General features: G+C 40.7%; 1 protein-coding gene across 1 annotated transcript; it reads right to left on the bottom strand.

Moving 5' to 3' along the window:
- Positions 1-12,557: 12,557 nt before the first annotated feature.
- Positions 12,558-15,125, bottom strand: LOC110906771. Its single transcript, XM_022151847.1, has 3 exons — positions 14,957-15,125; positions 13,512-14,864; positions 12,558-13,396 (listed from the first exon to the last, which is right to left on the bottom strand). Exons 1-3 carry the CDS (start codon positions 15,123-15,125, stop codon positions 12,558-12,560), a joined length of 2,361 nt encoding a protein of 786 aa, XP_022007539.1.
- Positions 15,126-23,135: the final 8,010 nt, after the last annotated feature.

Here is a 23,135-nt window from a genome sequence, read left to right as displayed (position 1 = left end):
TAGAACATATTCGTTTTTTGGTGTTCCCGTATGTTGGTTTTTCACAACAGGGACAAGTACTTGGTTTTGTATGATAGTTGTATGTATTTATTACCAAAATACCTATATTTTGTAGTGGTTAATGTATCAATTACCAAGATACCCACTTTTAGCGTTGTATAGTTATATATGAAAAATATTTCGTCTCAGAGACGTTTTTTTACCGTGATATGCAGTTCAAATGCGGTGGTAATATTTTGTACCGTAACATGCAGTATAAATGTGATGGTAATTTTTTTACCATGATATGCAGTATAAATGCGATGGTAATTTTTTATACCATGATATGCAATATAAATGCGATGGGAATTTTTTGTACCATGATATGCAGTATAAATGCGATGGTAATTTTTTGTACCGTAATATGCAGTATAAATGCGATGGTAATTTTTAGTGTGCATGCAGATGACAAAAGAGAATAAAAAAGCAATTTTTATTAACTTAATAACTGAAAAGAGAAAGAGACATCGTTCATGATGAATTACACTTGTTAAAAAGGAAAACTGTCTATTCCGCCGTTAGGGGCGGAAGTCTACATGTAACATTTTTTCAATTGAGCCGCGTTCCAGCTACGTGGAACCGCTGTGCCATCAAGTCTGGTAGGCGGTAAGCCCTCTTGCCTAGATCTTCTTGGACTATGTAAGGGCCTTCTCAGTTGGGTCCCAGCTTACCTGTGGGTTCCGCCCTACTAGCCTCATTATCCTGCATGACATAATCACCCTCCTTGAAGGTTTGCTGAGCCACGCGTTGATTATAATACTTCTCTAAGGTTTTCTTGTATTTTGCCTCACTAATGGCGGCCGCTTCGCGCCGTTCTTCCACGAGATCCAGGCCTTCGCGTAAGAGCCTGTCATTGTCATCATCAGTTGTTAGGCGCCTTAGTGAAGGTAGCCCTACCTCTGCCAGTATCATTCCTTCTGTGCTATAAGTTAGGCTGAAGGGGGTCTCGTTGTTGCTTGTCTTAGGCATAGTACGGTGTGCCCAGAGGACGTTTGGCAATTCTTCCACCCAGGAGCTTCCTTCGTAGCCTAACCTTCTTTTGATTCCATCCAGCAGACTTCTATTTGCCCTTTCCACTTGACCGTTTCCTTGGGGGTGTGCAACCGATGTAAAAATTTGTTGAATCTGTAGTTCTGCACACTAATCTTGTAGGACCTTGTCTGTGAATTGCGTTCCATTGTCACTTACAAGATATAGCGGCAGTCCAAATTAGCAGACGATGTGCTCCCATACGAATTTCTTGGCATTTTGGGCAGTTATCTTGGCCAACGGTTTTGCTTCGACCCACTTACTAAAATAATCGATTGCCACGATTAAGTATTTTAGTTTCCTTGGGGCCAGTGGGAATGGTCCCACGATATCAATCGCCCATTTTTGAAAAGGCCAGGCTGCCGTTACGGGAATCAAGTTGTTCTTAGAGCGGAGTGTCTGTGGAGCATACTTCTGATAGCTTGGCATTTTCTAAGTTCAACCACCGCGTCTCCATGCATCCCTGGCCAGTAGTACCCAGCGTTTTGAATTTTAGCAACGATTGCCCGGGGTCCGGCGTGCCACATATGCCGGCGTGTATCTCTTGAATCAAGTATGTAGCTTCCGATGGGGATACGCACCGTAACAGTGGTCCCAGGTACGACTTCCTATACAAGATGCCATTTTGTACTTCATGTTGTAAAGCTTTTGTTTGCATCTTCTTGGCGTCGCCTCTGGCGGAGGGCAGTTCCCCTTTTGTGAGGAATTTCAGGATGGGAGTGTACCGACAAGGTTCTTCCGCTGTGAACGCGGATGCTTCTCGGTGCTCTATTGAAGGTGACAGGAGCATTTCCACCTTCACCTCCTTTTCCATGCCAGATGTAGCTAGCTTACTTAGGGTATCTGCTACTTGATTTCTTTTGCGGTGCACGTGATTGAGTGTAACGCTGTCAAAGGAAGCTATGAGCTCTTTGTTTTAGCTAAGTATTTTGCCATTGTCTCATCTTTGGCCTCATAGGTTTCATTCACTTGGTTATTGACCAGCAAAGAGTCAGCGTATGCATCGACCCTTGTTGCTCCCATGGATTGGGCCATCCTCAAACCCGCTAACATTGCTTCATATTCTGACTCGTTGTTGGAGCATTCAAAGTCAAATCGCAAAGCGTACATCAACTTTATTTCATCCGGGCTTATTAGCATGAGGCCCGCACCTGCCCCCTTTCCACTGAAAGATCCATCTGTGTATAACTTCCGGGTTTGCTTGGACGTGCTAGATTCTGGTATATCATTAACCACTGGGTCTTGAATCACTTCTCCGTCAAGAATTTCTGCTAAGAAATCGGCGATTACCTGCCCTTTGATTGCTGTTCATTTTTGGTATTCAATATCTAGGGCTCCCAGCTCGATTGCCCACTTAGCTAATCTCCAAGAAATCTCTGGTTTATGGAGGACTTGCTGCAGAGGATAGTTTGTCAGGACCTGCATGCGATGGCCCTGGAAGTATCTTCGGAGATGCCGGGTGGCGTGGACCAGTGCAAGCACCGGTTTTTCTAGCGTTGGATACCGCGTTTTAGGGCCTGCCAGTACCCGGCCAATGTAGTATATAGGCGTTTGCTTGCCGTTTCTCTCTACCATAAGTACCGCGCTTACGGCGTTGTGTGCTGCTGCCAGATACATCTTTAAGAGTTCCTTTGGGTATGGTGCTGTCAAAGTCGGTGACTGTTCAATGAACTATTTCGTGTCTTGGAAAGCTTCTTCTGCTTCACTGGTCCATTTGAAATTTTTCCTGTTGAGGCAGTCTTTTAACATTTTTATGAATGGCAAAGACCTTTCGGCATGTCTTGCCAGGAACCTGTTTATAGCGACCAATCGCCCATTCAATGTCTGTGATTCTTTTAAAGTTCTAGGCGATGGCATTCGCGTTATTGCGGCTATCTTCTCCGGGTTGGCTCTAAAGCCATCCTAGGTGACCACTACCCCCAGGAACTTGCCTTCTTCTACCCCAAATGAACACTTCTTGGGGTTTAGCTTTATGATATATTCTCTCAGCTTTCAGAAGGTTTCTTTGATGTCTTCTAGCATTTGTTTTTCTTCCATGCTTTTAATTACTAAATCATCGACGTATACCTCTAGGTTTCGACCGAATTGCTTCTCAAAAGCTTTATCCATGAGTCGCTGATAGGTGGCCCCAGCATTACGTAGACATGCATTTTGGTGTAGCAGAAAATGCCTATATCGGTGTGAAACGCAGTTTTTTCTTCGTCCTCTCTCGACATCTTGATCTGGTGGTAACCCTTGTAGGCGTCTAAGAAACACTTGTACCTAAAAGGGACCAAGGAGTCGATTTTGAAATCCATTTCGGGCAGTGGATAGGCGTCTTTTGGGGTTTGATACCCATGTATTCGTTTCCCGAAGGATTCCAGCTTCAACCAACTTTCGTACTTCTTTTACTACTGCTTCTCTTCAATAAGGGGTCATGCTACGTTTTCCCTGGGCCACCGGTTTGATGCTTGGGAGTGTAGCTAACCTGTGTTTTGCCTTATCTCGGGGTATCCCGGTCATGTCAGAATGCTCAAAGGAAAAAATGTCGGCGTTCCTTCTTAGCAATTGTTTCAGAATGTTTTAATTTCAGGAGAGAGGCTTATGTCTCCTATTGTAACTGTTTGCTCAGGGTGGCGTGTGCTCAAAACCCATCTTTTTGGACCGTTTGCTCCGGTAGGTCCTTGACGACATCTTTTGGTATCCAAAACTTCACCCACCTTGTCCCTGTAGACTGTTGCAATTCCTCTCGGCGTGTGGAACTTCATGAACCCTCGTGCTGTGAATACAACAGCGTCTAGTTTCCCTAGAGTAAACCTTCCAATTATTACGTTATGGTAGGATTCAGCACGCACAACAAGTAATGTGAGGAGTATGGTCCTTTCGCGAGGGGCAAGTCTGAATGTTACCGGGAAGGTGATTTGGCCGATTGGGTCAACCTTCTCTCCAGTGAAGCGCTTTATAGGGGCGTGTACTGATTCGAGTAGCGTTTTCTCTTCCGGTTGCATCCTATTGAAGCAGTGTTCATATATTATATCTTCGGAGCTCCCAGTGTCAACTAGTATCCTTCTAATTGTTGGACCGTTGTTTGACCCGAAAAGTCAGTCAAGGTAGCTCATCCTCACATATAAAGGCGGAAACAAAATATGCAAGATTACAACAGCTTGTCCTATTAATTCCACTGCTTTTATAAGCTTCCTGAGTAAATTCTGACAGAGTTTCGCTCCAGAGCACAATCACTGTTCCTGATCCGCTCAAATGATACAGCCTATATATAGGCCACACTGGTTCGCTTATACGACCTGACATATAAGCGGACCTGTTACACTAACTCATAAGCGAACCACATTAAAACCCTATGAGCGGACCTCTATACAAATAACCATAAAAGCGAACCTACATCCTAAAATACATATTTTGACTTTCCAGACCCCCTGTTGACCTATCTAAACCTTAGGCTTCATGTAGACGTAGTCAACAGACATTTCATGCATCAACAGACTCCCCCTTGGATGTTGACGAAGTCTTTATCAGTCTTCAGATCCAGAGTCTTCGGTCTTGGTCTTTTCTTCAACTCTGTCTTCTCTTCATAAGCATTCTTTACAGGTTTCAGAATTAACACCTGGCTCTAACTTTCATCTTCCCTTTAGCATTTGATCTAGACTCCCCCTTTCACAGACTCCCCCTTTCAGTATGCTGGGATCTTGAGATATCTGATTCAAGTTTTGACAATTTGCCTCCGTTGGGAATAATGAAGTCTCCAAACCTGTTACTCAACCAATAACGTCACAATTTATCTTTTCAATCAATAAAACTCATACTCAATCAGTTATAAACATCCACTCAAGTATTCAGGTTCAAGTTAATGACCCTGATCACTTGATTAATCTACCAAGTTCAATTTAATGACCTTGGTTGATCTTTTTGACGAAACAAACTGATTTAGTAAAATCATTTTCAACTTTTTCTGAAAATAACAAGTATCAAGTTAATGAACTTGTTTGTGACTTAGAAAACAATCAAACTTCCAACAATGTTAGCTCTCCTCGATCTTTAGCTCAGAATTTCTTGCATCTGCTTCATCTTTCTAGAATCCAACAATCAACTTTCCACTCTGGTTTGTCTAAAATAAAGCAGAAATAAAATCTTTTTGGATTTTAAGGTGATCTAAACTAAGAAATGAAATAACAAAAAACTTAAATTGCAGAAAGTAAACTATTTACACATTTATTTTTGGCGAGCGTGTCAGGGAATCATATCAGCTTTTCAGACAGATTACAAGTACCGTTAAGCTACATTACATACTCAGACTTAAACAATTCACCTCGATTGTCGATATACTGATCCATCTTAAATTTTCATACAAATTTCAATCTATTCAGGATACAGTTTAAGTGTCTTAAGAACTTAGTTCAATTCATGTGTCCCACCTCTTGAATATACTCCCGTATCCAGAATCCCAGATATTCAGTCTTACAGATGAGATGATATCTGTAAGGGGTTAGGTGCGAAACCGTGAGAGCTCAGGTCAGAACTTCCGTTCAGTAGAGAGATGACGGCTCGACTTTTGGTGTGTCCCCTTTAGAGGATCTTTTAGCATTACAACAGCAGCGACTATCAATTTTATTGTTTCATCAGCTTGCTGAGGGCGATGCTATATTTCAAGCATTTGCAGAAAGTATTATTCGGGGAGTAGGTCAGTACTTCCATACAGCAGAAGTCCCGGAATAATACCCCAGATATCACTGAGTATAAAGACCTAGTATCTCAGAATATGGGACCTTTCAAACGAGATTTCAGGGGTTACCTATATATCCAAGTAGTGTTCCCCACGAATTTCACAAGTTTGAAATTTTAGGTTTATATCCCAAATAAATTTACTAAATGTATGAAAACCTATCGACACATCAATAGTGAGACTGTTTAACTCATGTAAACTTTCCAAATCTTTAGCATACTGTAATTGTCTAGCTGATGTACAATCATTTTCCCTATATACACAAGCTCTTTTTCAATTTTATCATGTTTTTGTATTTTTCATTTTTTACTGTTTTTGTATTTTTCTGAAAATAAACTATGTACAACTATCTATCTCCCCCTAAATACCAAAACACGTAAAAAATCGACAAACCATCGCAGATTGTCTCTCGTCTTCATCCGCAACAGTACTCTCATCAACGCTCACAATACCATCCGACACCGAAAGCAATTTCATACCATTAATTTTTAACAAATATTGAAACCGATTTTTATCAAAAGCTTTGGTATGCAAATCAGCTTTTTGTTCCTCAGTGTGGATTTTTGCAATTCGTATCAACTTTTTCTCGAAGCAATCGCGAATAAAGTGATGACGAATTTCTATATGTTTAGTTTTAGCATGATGTACTGGATTTTTAGTTATATTAATTGCGGCCTCATTATCAACAAACAGAAGTGTGTTAAGAAACTGCAAACCGTAGTCGCGCATCTGTTGCTGTATCCACAGGATCTGAGAGCAGCAACTGCTAGCAGAAACATACTCCGCTTCACATGTAGATAACGCCACAGACGTTTGTTTCTTACACTGCCAGGTAACCAATCTAGGTCCAAAGAACTGGCATCCTGCAGTTGTTGATTTCGCGTTGACTTTGCAGCATCCGAAATCCGAATCGGAATACCCTTCGAGCGTAAAGTCGCCTTTCCTAGGATACCATAACCCCAATGACGAAGTACCTTTCAGGTAACGTAATATCCTCTTGACAATAATCATATGCGATGCTCTCGGGTTAGACTGAAATCTTGCTGCGAGGCACGTTGGGTACATGATGTCAGGACATGAAGCAGTCAGATACATCAAAGAACCTATCATGGAACGGTAGAATGTTTCATCAGCCCTGTCTCCGGTGAGATCTGGGTGAATCCCATGATTAGTCGCAAGTGGGGTAGCAGCTGGAGTAGAACTTGACATTCCAAATTTCTCTAGAATACCATGCACGTACTTCGTTTGATGAATGAAAATACCCTCAGGAAGTTGTTCAACTTGTAGACCCAGAAAGAACTTCATCTCCCCCATTGATGACATTTCGAATTTCTGCTTCATCACCTGTTTGAAATCTTTGCACAATTTCTCATTCGTTGACCCAAAAATTATATCGTCCATATAAATTTGTACTATCAGAAGATGACCATCAACGACTTTAGTGAAGAGAGTGGCATCCACTTTTCCTCGTATGAACTGGTTAGCGAGTAGGTGTTGAGACAAAGTCTCGTACCAGGCTCTCGGCGCCTGATGTAGACCATACAACGCTTTGTCCAGCAGATAAACTTTGTTCTTGTGGATTGGGTCAGTAAAGCCCGGCGGCTGACCAACATAAACCTCCTCTTTGACCTTCCCATAAAGAAACGCTGATTTTACATCCAACTGATATACTTTGAAATTCTTCCAAGACGCAAATGCTAGGAAAATTCTGATAGCCTCTAGTCGTGCGACAGGAGCATAGACTTCGGTAAAATCAATCCCCTCCTGTTGACTAAAGCCCTGAACAACGAGTCGAGCTTTGTTCCTTACAACCACTCCTCTGTCGTCCCTTTTACATTTGAAAACCCATTTTGTATTGATTTTTCTTTGACCATCCGGCAAATCAACTAACTTCCACACCCCCAACTTTTCAAACTGACTTAACTCTTCTTGCATCGCTATGACCCAAGAGTCTTCAGTAAGCGCCTCTTTGTAAGTTCTCGGTTCGACCTGCGAGATAAAACAACTTAATGAAAATTCAGTTTGTAAAGGTGCTACCGTAGAATAAAAACATGTTAAGCCCTGGTCAATTTGACGTCTCGTGCGAACGCCCGATTGCAATTCTCCTATGATCAACTCTTCTGGATGATAAGACAGAGTTCGCGGCATCACTTCGCTTGGAACTTCTACATTTCCCTCCAGATTAGTAACATTCTGCTTTGCATCTTGTTCACCAACTTGGTTTGTTTGACTTGATAACTGGATCTGCTCCCCCTCAAGATCTGAATCACCATGGTCAAATACTAGCATGTTATCAGCTTCTTGATCATCATTCACCTCCGACTGATTAGCAGGAGCAACTTCTTCATCATGTTCACCAGCATTACTAGGACCTGCTTCATCATCATTTGAAGTTTCCCGAGGTCTTCTAGAATACTCCGCTGGGAACCTGAGCTGCGACTCATACTCTCGCAAAATATCCAGCTCATCAAAGAAATCCTCTTCTTCCTCTGATTCTTCTCTCATGTCAAACGAATCCCAAAGTTTGTCATAATGATAACGCCATGAATCACCGGGATTCTGTGGCGGCATAGTGTAACCTTGACATTCAACATTCGCTGCTTCAATAATCCGCTTTTCACTTGGAACGAAGACACGTCGTGTAGGACTTGAATAGCCAACAAAGATTCCCTCAATGCTCTTCGGACCAAACTTTCCATTAGGCTCTATCACCGTACAGGGAGATCCAAACGGTTCTAGATACTTCAAATTCTGCTTGCGGTTATTAATTAGCTCAAAATACGTCTTGTTGAACTTCTTAACAGTAAGAACTCTGTTGAGAGTATAGCATGCAGCAGAAACAGCTTCAGCCCAGAAATTAATTGGTAACTTAGAGTCTGCAAGCATCGTTCTGGCTGTCTCGATTAGCGTCCAGTTTTTGCGTTCTGTGATCGATGTCGTAAGGTCGGTCAAAAATATAATTAAAAAGTGTCCTATTCACCTTTTACTAGTAAAGGGCAAGTAGGGTGTCGAATCCACGGGGAATCAGTGGAAAGTGTAAAAGTTCGTTGTTTCAATTATCATATATGTCTAAACTAATTGCTTTTTGCAGTCTTGAGAACGATTGTGAAAACAAAAATAAATTAAAGTTGTAAACAGTTGTGAGAAGAGGACCAATCTCCGGGTTTTCAGGTTATGCAGAAAATCAGGTTACTTAGTTACGACCAACTGGAAATCACATAGACATGATTTGTAAAACTTGTTTTGATAAATAATTAACGGATAATATATTTGATTGCAATGATCCACGATCGAAACCAAAAGATTGATGCAAATGAATAGTAATCCAATTAATTACCAATCTTAGATTTCATAAACATAATCGAGTTCAATGATTAAAGGTTTAAAACAATGACATCCTAGAATTTAATCCCGGTTGTTGATGAACAAACCAAATAATTGATGAACACGAATGAATACGATAATCAAATAATGTTTAATCAAAACAAAAACAATAGGAACGACTAACCGAAAGTTTAATCGAATCCTAATCCAAAAAGTTGTAACAAAAAGCAAACCCAATGTTCAAACATAAACCCTAGTCCCGGAGACGGTCACAGGAAACCTAGCCGCTCATGACGTTCGAACATCCTTCAATAGCTTGAAAAAGAATTGAATTCATGATCGATCTTGCAAGTGATGTGGAATGATGATGTTGATGCGATGATTTTGGGAGCTGAAGGTTGTGTGCGGCTGCCTCCAGTTATCGATGATGTTGGATGATTTTTTAGAGGCTCCCCAAAATGGTGTAATACGGCTGCCAAATTTTTTTGTGTGAAGGAGTCCAGCCCAATCGATGGTGATCATGTGACTCCAGGGCCCAAAACTTTTGTGGATCAAGAACTAAAAGTAATATTAATGATGGCTGCCAATGTGATGTTAATTATGACTTCATGAGAGCTACACCATGTGATACCGTGATAGTGGCTGCGCCCCAAAATCGATAATCCTCCTCTGTGTTTATTGATAATTCCTTAATTATGAGGGCCCAAAAGTTATCATTATTTTCCTCCCAAAATTCGTGATTTTGCTGCTGACTCTCGGAGCCCAAGAAGAAGCCCACTAAGTAAGGTATTTAAAACCTTTTAAATCAATCCAATCATCACGTGCAACCCTCCACTCGAAACCGTAAATCCCATGTCACTTCCGTAAACCCCATGTTGAACCTGCTGTTACTTTTTGTGAGGTTTATAAGAAACCATAAGTCACGTATTCGGTTCCGTAAGCTGCATGTGCATGTTACTGTTACCTTTTTGATCTGCCATGCACAAAAGTCACATGCACTCATTTTTTTTCACCAAATATGCATGTTGTAAATAGATGATATCTACTGATGATGATCGATGATGTGATGTTCCACAATAAACAATCTCTCCATGTGATGTTGATGATTATATAAATAATCCTTCACTTGTGCTCTCTTCCCCATGTCATTCCACAAGCCAATTAAGATGTTTTGATTTCTCAAAACAACACCTTCCTAAAAGTCACATGGAATTAATTTGAACTTTCAACCAAATGACGATATTATTCCACTTCGTCTCTAAGTCCGTTCACTTCCTCGAATTAAGCAATTTAACCTGCAAAGCCACAATTTCTCGTAGTTAACTTATTCAATGCATATAATTACTTAAAACTAGACAAAACACGCAAGATAGACACTTAAACATCCATGTCTCACACTCTCCATCACATCCCCACACTTATCTTTGATTGTCCTCAAGCAAACCGATACGGAACTGCTCGCCCTAGTAACAATACATCTGAACCCCTAACCGATGCAACAATTTAAGTCCCAAGTCATACCCGTTCCATAGACTGACACAATCAAGATTGACAGTCCGACAAGCCATTGATGCAATTTATAAAATTTAAGACTTATCTATTCACAACTAACATGCTTAGGATTATACACATGCTACACGCCCCTCACAATCAACTCTCCTCTCGGTTTAAAGTTATGAACTAGCGTGTAATATGCTAGTATTTATATTACTCAAAACCAAACATGAAATTCTGTAATCATAGGCTTGTATAACAATCATACCTCCACTGTATCATATAACACGGCACGCATCAAAAGAACTTTTGGTTTTGGGCTTAGGCTAAGGGTAGGAAAATTTTTGGCTTATATTTTTTTCTTTTTCATAGCGAACAAACAAACGACCAAACCGTGACAACTTTATTTGCAAAACACATAACGACTAGAACTTTTGGGTTGGTTTCTACCCAAGACATAAACAATCTTCACAAAACTTTCTTTTTTGTTTTTTTTTTCTATTTTTTTTCTTTTTTTTATTTATATATGTCACTTTTTTTTTCTTTTTTCTTTCATAGCTTGTCGTTCACGGTCGGATCAGACAATTCACATTAGGTGGACAAACGAAAGGGTAAATAGGCTCAACAGGGCCACTAAGGGTGATAATTAGCTAAACATGAAACAAACACGACGGGTGTAAGGTATATCCTAATGCCTTTATCATTTACGTGCACATATCAAACCACAGTCTCAGCATGCATCAAATCACACAAGTTCTAACACAGAATAACACGTGGCCTGCTCTCAACAAATGAATTCAATATGTAAATCATTCTATCATTCTATAGGCTCAAAATTCTCACCAAAGAAGAGTAAAAAGGCTGTCGACATGTAGCATATGCAATCTAAAGCATGTTACCCCTAAATAGACATCTCTTTTCAATTCTTTTATCCTAAAAACACCTGTCGGACCTACTCTCATGAAACTTAAAGGAACGACCATGACAAGGGACTATGTTAGTTTACTACCGGCAAGGGACTCATTAGTGATTGAAACTTCGGTTTTCATATCCATTTAGTTCACTTAAGGCGATGAAATTTTTTTAAAATTTTAAAAATTTTCAATTTTTTTAGTTTTCATCGTTTTCAATCACTTTCAACCTCTTCAAACTCTTATCCCAAGCCTTTCCTTTCCGGGTTTCCATATCCCCACACTTGGGCGACATTGTCCCCAATGTATAGTGCTTTTAGAGCAAACCCGGGAATACCAACCAACAAACATCATGAGCGACCGTTTCTAACACAATAAGCAAAAATACATTCCCTAGCACATAAATTTTAACACCACCAAGAACACGAATAAAAATGCAGTAATAAAAGTGGAACAGACTCCCCTGGTTTAAAACGTAGACTCCTCGTGCGTGCTGTTCCACCACGACCGTATAGCATTTCATTCGCGGCCGTGTCAAACAAGTACTCGGGCCAATCTCTACGATTAGCGTGCAAATCATCCCCGTCCAAATGGAGATTGAGTATGGACGGTTTTGACTGAACTCTAATCTGTGCATGTCCGCCACTACAACTAGAACGTATTGGGTTTCACCAAACATCCCCACACTTGGACCATTGCATCCGTAGAGATTAAATACCTGGTAACCTGCAAAAAAATACTCATGCGAAAACAAAACAAATATACACTACTCTACATCCTCGGGCTGCCTCCCGAGAGCGCTAAGTTTATAGGTCTTCAGCCAGACCGTACCTGATGTTCCCTTATGGTGGTCGAGTGGGATGCTTGCATCCCATGGTCTCTAAGTATGTACCCCGCCAATGCTCTAGTAAGTCATCCGTTGTTTTCCACATTGGATTGAATAACTCTAACCTCCTTTTTGCATTATCACATTCGGGCGGTTTCTTTTTCTTCTTCCCTCGTGGCTTCCCTTTTTCTGTCTTGAACTCCTCATGAGCCACACTTTACTTTTTCCTCACCGCTTTGCTTCCTGCCACTTCAAACCTGTCAATCATAAAACACTCCTGTTTGGTTTGAATCTCCTTTGCAGGAGAGACATTTTCATCACCACTTTTAGCTTTTGAGTATTCACATGTAACAAGAGGATCAGTAGCATTTGAAAACACATTTAACAGCAATTCGCGGTCACCAAACTTCATACTTACCGTTCCATCAACGCAGTTTATAATTGCATGAGCAGTCGCTAAGAACGGTCTACCCAGAATGACTGGAGGTTGCGTGTTCTTTGAACTTGTAGCACAATCAAGCACTAAGAAGTCAACTGGGTAGTAACAATCTTCTACCTTCACAATTACATCCCTTACGATCCCCCTCGGACACATGGGAGTTTGATCAGCCAACACCACGATGGTGTTGACCTTTTGTAGCGGACCAAAATCATATTGGTCATACAGACTCCCTGGTAAGATACTAACACACGCTCCAAGATCCAACAGTGCCCTGTCTATTTTAAATTCACCCACTTGCACTGAAATAATGGGTGCTCCTGGATCTTGGAGTTTTGGGGGAAGGGTACCCAACAAAACGGCATTCACATTTGCAGTCAAATCAAGTTTTTTAGGAAACTTGTGAAGCCGTTTTTGGGTACTTAACTCTTTCAAACACTCAACCTGATCAGGATTCTCTTTAATCGCATCGAGTAAGGGTAGATTAATTTTAGCTTGTTTAAAGCTTTCCCACCTTTCATCCCTTGGTGGGTCCCGATCATGTTGAGAGTCCGATCTATTACCAACATCCTCCATCACCTCCTCAACTAATTGTGATGGTGGAGTAATTTTTGACACTACCAAATTCAGAAGTTGGAAGAATACTTACCGCGTTGATGTGCACATTTCTTCCATTTTTCAAGCTAGATGACTGATGTGCTGGGTTAACTGTGGTAGTGCTTGGCAACTTACCTGGATCTCTTCCCAGTTGAGCTAGATCTTCTGCTAGCTGCCCCAACTGCTTCTGCATTGCTTCAGACGTTTTGTCCCGAACTTCATTCTCTTTCTGGACGTCCTTCATGAACTTCATAATAGCATCCAATTTGTCATCACTCGTTCCACCACTAGCACTTGAGGAGTTCCCTTGCTGAGTACCCGGATTATATGGGCCCTGATTTTGGTAATTACCTTGCGAGTAATTACCTTGACGACTCTGATACTGCTGGCCTCCTTGCATAGGTACCTGAAAATTAGGGTTCATTTGATTAGCAAAATTACCGTAATTAAAATTGGGGTGGTTTCGCAAACCTGGATGATATGTATTCGATTTCATCTCATATTGCTTTCGTTCACCATAGATTTGATTCACTTCATCAGTCTGACCACCCAGTACAACACATTCTCCAACTTGATGCCCTAACTCTCCACACTCAGTACACACCGAAAACGTATTGGTGGTTTTAACTTCGGCTCCCTTTCCCAACTTCATCTGAGCCACTTGTCGTTCAAGCAATAAGTTTTGGTGCCTCAACTTCTCGACCCGCTCCTCAGCTTCATAATCAACCGACTTTGCTGAACTCGATCTTGCCCTCCTGCTAGATTGTGCCTGTCTCTTCGAAGTGGCACTTTGTCTATCCAAATATGCCCAATCCGCAGCTTCTGTATTTGTGAGAAACGTACCATTGCTGATGGCTATGAGATCTCTTACATCATCAGGAAGTAGCCCATCATAGAACGCTTTAATCAATTCCCATGTCTGAATGCTATGATGGGGGCATTTCCTAAGCAACTCCTTAAACCTTGTGAACGCCTCATGGAATGCTTCCCCTGAATGTTGCTGGAATGCTCTGATTGCATCCCGAGCTTCACTAGTTCTATTCATGGTGTAGTATTCCTCCAAAAACACCAGCTGCATCTCTTGCCAAGTGTATATACTACCTGGAGGTAATGTCGCGAACCACTGTCGAGCTTTGTCTTTCAAGGTGAACTGGAACAACATCAACTTAACTTCATCCTTTGTAAACCCCGAAACCCCAATTGTATGGCAAATCGAATCAAAACTCGCAATATGCAAGTATGGTTCTTCGGTCCTTTTTCCATAAAACTCCGGCAAATGGCCTAAGTATTGAGGCCTCATCTCGAAAGGTCTGTTATTGTTTCCAACCGGTGTGACTATAGCCGACGAGTTAGGCACTACAACTGGTCGACAGTGACCTTCAACGCCTTGAATTGGTGCCCCTTGAACGACTTGTGGGACACCATCCACAAACTGTATCTGATCGCCCCTAAACCGATTATTAGCTCTTCCCGCATTAAACTGCGGGACTCCATTATGAACTTAATTTTGTGGAATCGGTTGCGGGATGTGATGTCTTTGATTGACCTGTTGTACTGGGTAGCCTTGATTCACATTGTACCCCTCATCGTATCTGTAATCTGCGTATCTCCCGTCATACTGATTTTGATAATCATCATCTTCCCAACCGGATTCCCATGTATGCACGCTGCCTTCTCTGTGTTGGAAACCCTCATCATACCCGTGTTGATGTTGTGGTTGTGGTTGGTTAAGACGAATGATGTCCCCATGTCAGAGATTAAGATTTGCAGGTTGGTTTTGTGGGCCTAGGTTGAATTGTGGAAATGGTTGTGGTGGTGGTTGATTCTGGTTTTGGTTATTTGGCTGGTTTTGATTTTCATGTTGGTTTTGGTTTTGAGGGATTGGTGGATCTGGAATGGGTGGAATTGGTTCATTTTGTGCTTGGTTCTGTGGCTCTTGGTCAGCCATCTCGTTAGCTGCTTGTTCAAGGTCTTGAGCAACTGTTGACGACTGAGCTTTAGCTTTCACTGCTGAATGTAGAAGAACGCGATTCTGTCGAGCAGTCTTTTCTATCTCTGAATCAAACAAAAGCGGTGATGATTTCTTGGAAAACCTGGTATGCATGCAACACGAGAATCACCGGCACACAGATAAACAAGAAACCAAGCGTAATATGGAACGAAACAAGAGAAACAAACAAAAGGAAATATTTTTGGATTTTTTTTTGAATTTTTACGAAAAACAACAAACTAAACTAAGCGCACGGATTCCCCGGCAACGGCGCCATTTTGATCGATGTCGTAAGGTCGGTCAAAAATATAATTAAAAAGTGTCCTATTCACCTTTTACTAGTAAAAGGCAAGTAGGGTGTCGAATCCACGAGGAATCAGTGGAAAGTGTAAAAGTTCGTTGTTTCAATTATCATCTATGTCTAAACTAATTGCTTTTTGCAGTCTTGAGAACGATTGTGAAAACAAAAATAAATTAAAGTTGTAAACAGTTGTGAGAAGAGGACCAATCTCCGGGTTTTCAGGTTATGCAGAAAATCAGGTTACTTAGTTACGACCAATTGGAAATCACATAGACATGATTTGTAAAACTTGTTTTGATAAATAATTAACGGATAATATATTTGATTGCAATGATCCACGATCGAAACCGAAAGATTGATGCAAATGAATAGTAATCCAATTAATTACCAATCTTAGATTTCATAAACATAATCGAGTTCAATGATTAAAGGTTTAAAACAATGACATCCTAGAATTTAATCCCGGTTGTTGATGAACAAACCAAATAATTGATGAACACGAATGAATACGATAATCAAATAATGTTTAATCAAAACAAAAACAATAGGAACGACTAACCAAAAGTTTAATCGAATCCTAATCCAAAAAGTTGTAACAAAAAGCAAACCCAATGTTCAAACATAAACCCTAGTCCCGGAGACGGTCACAGGAAACCTAGCCGCTCATGACGTTCGAACAACCTTCAATAGCTTGAAAAAGAATTGAATTCATGATCGATCTTGCAAGTGATGTGGAATGATGATGTTGATGCGATGATTTTGGGAGCTGAAGGTTGTGTGCGGCTGCCTCCAGTTATCGATGATGTTGGATGATTTTTTAGAGGTTCCCCAAAATGGTGTAATACGGCTGCCAAATTTTTCTGTGTGAAGGAGTCCAGCCCAATCGATGGTGATCATGTGATTCCAGAGCCCAAAACTTTCGTGGATCAAGAACTAAAAGTAATATTAATGATGGCTGCCAATGTGATGTTAATTATGACTTCATGAGAGCCACACCATGTGATACCGTGATAGTGGCTGCGCCCCAAAATCGATAATCCTCCTCTGTGTTTATTGATAATTCCTTAATTATGAGGGCCCAAAAGTTATCATTATTTTCCTCCCAAAATTCGTGATTTTGCTGCTGACTTTCGGAGCCCAAGAAGAAGCCCACTAAGTAAGGTATTTAAAACCTTTTAAATCAATCCAATCATCACGTGCAACCCTCCACTCGAAACCGTAAATCCCATGTCACTTCCGTAAACCCCATGTTGAACCTGCTGTTACTTTTTGTGAGGTTTATAAGAAACCGTAAGTCACGTATTCGGTTCCGTAAGCTGCATGTGCATGTTACTGTTACCTTTTTGATCTGCCATGCACAACAGTCACATGCACTCATTTTTTTCACCAAATATGCATGTTGTAAATAGATGATATCTACTGATGATGATCGATGATGTGATGTTCCACAATAAACAATCTCTCCATGTGATGTTGATGATTATATAAATAATCCTTCACTTGTGCTCTCTTCCCCATGTCATTCCACAAGCCAATTAAGATGTTTTGATTTCTCAAAACAACACCTTCCTAAAAGTCACATGGAATTAATTTGAACTTTCAACCAAATGACGATATTATTCCACTTCGTCTCTAAGTCCGTTCACTTCCTCGAATTAAGCAATTTAACCTGCAAAGCCACAATTTCTCGTAGTTAACTTATTCAATGCATATAATTACTTAAAACTAGACAAAACACGCAAGATAGACACTTAAACATCCATGTCTCACACTCTCCATCATTCTGCAACTCCATTCTGCTGCGGAGTGTACGGAGCACTAAACTCATGCAGTATACCTCTTTCGTCACAAAATTCTTCCATCTTACTGTTTTTGAACTCAGTACCATTATCACTGCGAATTCTACAGATAGGCCTCTGGTACAAATTCTCAATTCTTTTAAACAACGCCATCAGGCTGTCAAACGTTTCGTCTTTCGATTTCAAAAACATGACCCAAGAAAATCTGGAATAATCATCAGTCACGACCAAACAGTAGGAATCTCCTGTTATACTCTTGACATTCACTGGACCAAACAAATCCATGTGAAGTCTTTCCAATGGTCTTGAAACTGAATTAACTTGCTTTGTAGGGTGTGACTTTTTCTTCTGTTTGCCTTTGACACAACTTATGCACTCCCCTTCCAGATGAAAACCCTTGACATGCACTCCTGTAACCAAATCGTTTTGCACCAAATGATTCATTTTCCTTAGGTGAATATGCCCCATCTTTCGGTGCCATAATCTTGACTCTTTTTCTGTTGCTCTAGACACAAAACAATGAGCCTGACCCATGGTTGTAGTAGCGACGCTCATGTCCAACACGTACAGATCATTGACCCTTGGTGCCCTCATAATGATCCATTCCTCAGGTATCACAAATCCCGGTTTCAAGATCAAACATTCTTTGTCGGTGAAATGAGTAGTATACATCCTGTCACAGATGTGGGAGATACTCAGCAAGTTGTTCTCCAGCTCAGCGATGTAGTTAACTCTCTCAAATGTCACGATGCCATTCGATAACGTTCCTTCACCTATGATCCTTCCTCCTTGATTACCCGCAAAACCCACATAACCACCATTAATGTTATTCACATCATACAGCAACGCGGTCTTCCCTGTCATATGTCTAGATGCTCCACTATCCATGATCCACCTGGATACAAGTTTTGGAAGATCCTGCACATAACATATCATCATTTAAACAACTTCAAGAAAGATGTCGATTCATGCTTCGCTAACCAGGAAGCTCCGGCAATTCAAACTGTTTAGTCAAACATGGTGTCCACCCAGGCCTCATCAGCCTTAGGTGTAACCTTGACTCTCGCAATTTGAATTTTGAAATTTTTAGCCTTGAGAGGTGGAAAATTTGCATCATAATCAACCGTAATTGATTCGTCAGCTTTTTTCACCTCAGAAGTTGAAACTTTCTTCTCAACTTTTGATTCACTTTTAGGTTTCCACACCTATTGAATTACTGCAACCCTGTTGTAAAATGTGTCATTTTTAGTTACCGACTTCTTTACGGGTTCATTTTTCACTTTTAAGTTGTCAATTTTAACATTTTTCTTCTCAACAACCTTTTTCTCAACAAACATCGGTGCTTTACCTTTCACATCAACCTTCTTTTGTTGAACTTTCACAGCTTCAGTCTTAGGCTTCACATAAGTACACTTTCGTGCAATGTGACCAACCTTATCACACCTAAAACAAGTACGAGTATCAGCTACTCGACTAGTGCCTTCAGACTGAGCCTGTGAAGCTCTCTTCTCAAAAAATTCTTTGTTCGATTTTGAAAAAAAAATTCTTTCTCTTCATCAGCCAATGAACTCGAACTATTCACAAACTTTTTCTTCTCGACAAACCTCTTGTTTGGAACATTTCTTCTCTGATATGGTTTACCCCCCTGATAACCACCCGATCAATTGTTTCTGTTGTTATTGTAAAGACGTGGTGGATAACCAGTTTTCGTGTTGTAAACCCTGTCTTTCTTTCGACTCAGATTGTTCACAGCTGACAACTCCACTTCGACCAGTTTAAAAACATTTGTCAATTTGTTCAAATTAACATTCTCTATCGGAAACTCAGAATCCGAAAACAACTTATCCGAACCCATCATCTTGTACATGACAAGGTTTGATTCTTCATCTAAGTTGTTCTTAGACTTTTGTTTCGGAATGTATTTATCCAAGAAACACCCATCCTCTTCAGAAGTGTCATAATCCGGTTTAAGCACTTTGTCTACTACACTTTTCACCACATCATTTTGGACACCCTCGTCATTGGAAGACGTGAACGTGACATCAATGTTCTCAGGAAGTTTAATATTACTTTCTTCCTCAATTTCCAACAAACTAGACTGCTTTTTCGTGTAATTGTCTAAAATTGGCGGTGGAACTTTGTGAAACCCTACACCCGTTCCATCAGAAAACACATCCTCGCCAGCTTTGTTTTTCCCTATGGGTTTAGGAATAATATGCTGCAAAACAAAGCTTGTTGAGCTATAGCTGTTTAACTTCAACTGGATTCTTTCCTTTTCAATTTCAGCTTCTTGAACTTTAAGTTTCAATTTAGCAATTTCATCCAGTTGGTTGTTAATTAATTCTTCTTTTATTCTCACCACAGCTCTTAGATGTTCATTTTCTTTAAATGTTTTGCCATTTCGATCATCACTGTCTTTCACAATGGTTTTAAGTTTTTCAAACTTTTCTGAAATCTGACGGTTTTCAAGAATTAACTTTTCATTTTCACATTTTATTTTCTCACGTTCAGTTTTATCATGTTCAATTTGAGCCGTTAATTCTTTGATCCGTTCGGTTGAAGCTTTTACAGTTTTGTCACGACCGAGAATCTGATCCTCAACACTTTTAACTTTTGTTGTCAGATTCTTGATTTTCTCATTGTTAAGGTACGTGACAGTGCTACAAAAATTGCATTGTTTGGTGCAATTTTTGCAGTCAGCATTTCCATCAATCTTGTTACCTGACGCATTTGTTGACACAATTTGACTGACCAGCCCCTTTGACTTAGTAACAGAATTAGGGTCTACCTCAAGCGCTTTCGCAGCCAGCACCTTGTCAGCCATCTTTCCCAGGTTCTCATCCATCAACTCCTGCGTAGTATCAATCAAGCCCGTATCAACCTGCTTTGCTTTCTCGAACTCTTCTTTTTCTTTCTTCTCTTTCTCTTCTTTCTCATTTCTCTCTTTTTCTTTTTCTTCTTCAATCATCTTCTCTGTTGGCGTTCCCCACCACTTGTGCTGCCAGTACTCATCATCCTCTTTTATCTCCTTGATGATGGCTGTGACACTCGAGGTTTTTCCGAACGATCACCTTGTAATATTTTGTGTATATGATTATTATTAAATGAAAACGTGATCCTTTGTGCATTTTATGTGTTGTATGTATTATATATGTAGTATAGATATATAATAGAGCCGAGACCACGACCCGAGACCATGACTCGCAACCGGGCGGTTGCGAGTGGGCCACTCGGTCTCGAGTGGGCCGTTGAGCCGAAACCGGTTTGGGCCGAAACCCCCAAGCCCAACCCGAAACATCCCCTTGTATATATATCCCACCTTTCCCCCACTTCTTCCATTTTACACACACAAACACTCCTCAAACTCTCTCAACTAGAAACCCTCAACAACACACCCCAATCCCTTCCTATTTTCGGTTCAAGCAAAGATCCCGGACAAGAAACTCGGTCAAGACTATCACTCGGACATTCCATCTTCTTGGTTCTCTTTTCTTTGTTTTCGGCTCCTCCTCTCATAACCGGTTAGTGCTATCTTGTGGGTTATCTTTTGTGTATAAGATGTATGTATGTTGTATGAACTAAGAAATGGTTGGTTAGTAGTTTATGCATGATTATTAGGATGTTTTGTAAAGTTTGTGAATATGTGTTAACATGACTAAAAATGACATGATATTGGTAGTTTACAAGTGTTCATAGCCAACTACACTATGCTTCTTTGTTTCTTGCAAGAATGATGATGTTTAGCATAAGATTTTCGGCTATAATGTATGTTTTCTTGTTTAGCATCAAGATCTTGTTAAATGTGTGATTTTCGGTTCATAAATATGTGTTTATATTGGCATGAAAACCCTAGAAAAATATGAAGATAGGATGAACTTGTTTGAATATGACTTGAAGATGTAAAAATGGCAAAGTTTGATCTATCTTTACTAGTATTCAGCTTTGGCAAAGTGTTAGTGAAACCTTATTGGTAGTTTCCTAAAATGGGCCTGAATTCTTGGTACAAAAGGGACTGATGCACCTGCATCATCACGTGTACATGAAAGTGACAGGTTACGACTCGCAACGACAGCCTTCCGACTCGAAACCGCACCGTTGCGACTCGCAACCAAAGCATGACAAGTCGAAACCACGTAATTGCGACTCGAGACTACGTCGGTTGCGACTCGCAACCACAGCATGATGACTCGAGACCACGGTTACGACTCGCAACCACAACGTGACAAGCCGAAACCACCTGGTTGCGACTCGAGACCAGCTGGTTGCGAGTGGGCTGTTCATCTTGGTTACTGGGCCCATATGTGTTTAACTTGGACTATCTGTTGACTGGATTATGTGTTGCTGTTGACTGCTTAATTACTTAGGCCGGCCCAGTAACCCACTGTTTACTTATATGCTTGATACGTGTTAGTTACGTGCCTATATGTGTTTTACGTGAATGCTTGTACTCCGAACCTGACCTATACCGGTAACCATGTTAGGACGTGGTGACCAACGTGATTGACAAGTAACCTTAACCTACCGAGCAACCCAAGGTGAGTTCACAACTTAAAAGCATGCGTCCCGGTGGTTTGGGACACGAGACTAACAACCCTATCCCCTGGTAAAAGGGGATACCATTTACATACCTTCCCTAGTCATTGGGAACAAAACTTACTTTTCCTTCCCGGGTATTGGGAAATCTTTTGGTTAATTACTGTTTATACGGATTGCAACTAACGGCACTAAACGAAACTCTATCACTCAAGTCCCTACTACAAATACCGATTAGTCGCCGGGTTAGGCGAGCGGGTTATTAGTTGATAGCGCTATTTAGGTGTTTACCAGCCTCACACCGTGCCCTGGTTTGGGACGGGCGTGAACTAATGTACTCAGAAATCCGTCAATGATGATAGAACATTGACATCGGGGCATCCTGCGGATACGCAACGGTTACCTAGTGTTCGGTATTGGAAAAACAGTTTAGTCGCTAACTTTTGGGGTAGCTCCCCAGGGCATGTATAAACGGATAAATTAACCGGCGAAACAAAGTTTTTGGTAATTAAAACTGGACAACTAGTGAACTCACTCAGCATTATTGTTGACCCCTTACTGCATGCTTTGCAGGTAACCAGTGACGATGGAGCTTGCAGCTTGGGAACGTGTAGTGTCTGTTCACCCTTGTGTTGGGTGTTACCTTATTTTGAAACATGAACTTTGTTTTAAACTACCTTACTTATGCTTCCGCTATTTATTACTGTTTTGAACTTAACACTTTAAACTCTGAACTTAATATTTGCTAAGCTTATGATTAGTAAGTATTACTTTTGTTATCAACTTAAGTATTCGGTATAATTGGTGGCTGGATCCTGGTCAGTCACGCCCTCGAAGCGGGTGTTATCCGCAGGTGGATTTTGGGGGTGTGACAGATTGGTATCAGAGCCATTGGTTATAGTGAACTTGGTTTTAAAAAAAAAGGGAAAAATCTTTTTGGAGAAAACCAGACTATAACCCGTGACTCGTAACGACACTACACTCCAAGTGCAAGGCTCGACACATTTGACCTCATAGCTCGGACCAGTGTTTACTTGTTTGCTTTATGTTTCCTGTTATGCTATACGTACTAGTGTGCCTAAACTAGATAGATACACCTCTCTCTTCTATCTCATTCTCGCTACACTACGACATCA

Source organism: Helianthus annuus, chromosome 14 (genome assembly GCF_002127325.2).
Source record: "Helianthus annuus cultivar XRQ/B chromosome 14, HanXRQr2.0-SUNRISE, whole genome shotgun sequence".
Lineage (NCBI taxonomy): Eukaryota > Viridiplantae > Streptophyta > Magnoliopsida > Asterales > Asteraceae > Helianthus > Helianthus annuus.
This window is presented reverse-complemented; position numbering and strand designations above follow the sequence as displayed.

Bases quoted from the DNA above. Each gene is read 5' to 3' on its own strand.
- LOC110906771 (XM_022151847.1), bottom strand. From the start codon at position 15,125: ATGGGGACATCATTCGTCTTAACCAACCACAACCACAACATCAACACG. The intron at 14,865-14,956 runs GTACAATGTGAA...TTCATAATGGAG, and splicing joins GATTACAGATACGATGAGGG to TCCCGCAGTTTAATGCGGGA. The intron at 13,397-13,511 runs GTAAGTTGCCAA...TGAATTTGGTAG, and splicing joins TCAACTGGGAAGAGATCCAG to TGTCAAAAATTACTCCACCA.